The sequence below is a fragment of the Trichoderma citrinoviride genome, assembly GCF_003025115.1.
Source record: "Trichoderma citrinoviride strain TUCIM 6016 unplaced genomic scaffold BBK36scaffold_339, whole genome shotgun sequence".
Lineage (NCBI taxonomy): Eukaryota > Fungi > Ascomycota > Sordariomycetes > Hypocreales > Hypocreaceae > Trichoderma > Trichoderma citrinoviride.
This window is the reverse complement of record NW_020195047.1, coordinates 1-1,389: the sequence shown is the minus strand read 5'-3', so window position 1 is coordinate 1,389 and position 1,389 is coordinate 1. Positions and strand designations below refer to the sequence as shown.

Here is a 1,389-nt window from a genome sequence, read left to right as displayed (position 1 = left end):
TACTGGCGGACCCGCAGACGCCCTTGACTTCAGCACATTGGCAATTCCAAAAGATGAAGATGATGTTGAGAATGTCCCTCTTGTGTCGGAGATTTCAGCAAAGACAACGCCGCAGCAGTTCCAGGCAAGCATGATGAAATTCATCAGCGAGACTGGCTTGGGCTTCTTCTTCGAGGAAGGCGACCAATTCTTGGAAGACGTCGCCAAAAAAGCAGCTGAGCTCGAGGGCAAGGTGGACGAGGTGCTCAACTCCAAGGAAGACATTCAGGACGTTACCAAGCTTGCACTCTATCAGCCCGTCTTCTATTGCGGTAAGTCGAACCATGACCTTCTCACCCCTCCTCATCCCTCCGGATGTCTGATCCAACAAGATATACATGCTAATTAATATTGATCTCTCCAGATGACAGCACCTCCATGAGATATGGCACTCGTGCTCGCGACCAGATCCGCCTTGTTCGACGAGTTGCCCGAATCTCTACAATGCTGGTGCCTGACGACTGCGGAACGGGTCTGCAGTTCATCAACAAGAAGCATGCGCTAGGCGATAATCTCAAGGCAACAGAAGTCGAACAGATCATGGAATCGGTGAAGCCGAACGGCGTGACTATGATCGGCACCAATCTCGAGCGGAAGATTCTCAAGCCTCTTGTTTACAACGTCATCAACAGAGGAGACAAGCTTCCAAGGCCAGTTCTTGTTTCTTGCATCACAGACGGCTGTGCCAGTCATGAAAACGAATCGGAGTTTAGGGATACAATTGTCAGATGCCTTGATTTTCTCAAGGCACACAACTACCCGCCCACAAGTATGTCATAAAACCACCTCAGGCGTGAATCAACCCCCAGTGCTAACACAGCAAAAACAGCCGTTCGATTTCAAATAAGCCAGATCGGCAACGACAAGGCTGCCGAGGGGTTTCTCAACCAGCTTAGGGATGACCCCGTTCTCAAGGACGTGCTCTTCTGTACTACCCGTAAGTCGTCTTCATGTTACACAGGCCACCGTATGCCAATGAGCGAAAGGCTAACGAATACTTTCAACCAACAGAACGCCTCGATGAAGAGTACAAGAAACTCAACGAGAACGAACAGGATCTTGAACGATGGGTACGTCAGGCACAAAAGAATATCTGCAGCACAACAAACAAGGCTAACCGTGGCACAGCTTTTGAAGACGCTCATGGGACCAATTCTAAGTCTTGGGGCGCAATCGAAGCATGCATAGGTAGGAATCATCCAGGTGGTCATGTCAGACACCAAGGGACAAAATCAAACAAAAAGGGAGAAGCCGTCGGGGACTTCTTAAGGCGCCAGGAGTAAGGGGTATCATTCATTTGACACATTCTTTGGACCTTTTCTCTCTCTCTCTCTCTCTCTCTCTCTCTCT

At 49.4% G+C, this 1,389-nt stretch overlaps 1 protein-coding gene across 1 annotated transcript; it reads left to right on the top strand.

Annotated features, from left to right (window-relative positions):
* Positions 1–130: 130 nt before the first annotated feature.
* Positions 131–1,389, top strand: BBK36DRAFT_1164642 (hypothetical protein; the record flags this gene model as incomplete). The annotated part of the gene is made up of 5 exons (XM_024894670.1): positions 131–311; positions 404–808; positions 869–976; positions 1,051–1,109; positions 1,168–1,389. The coding sequence occupies 5 exons, from the start codon at positions 131–133 to the stop codon at positions 1,225–1,227; spliced, it is 813 nt and encodes a 270-aa protein (XP_024744753.1). The 3' UTR covers positions 1,228–1,389.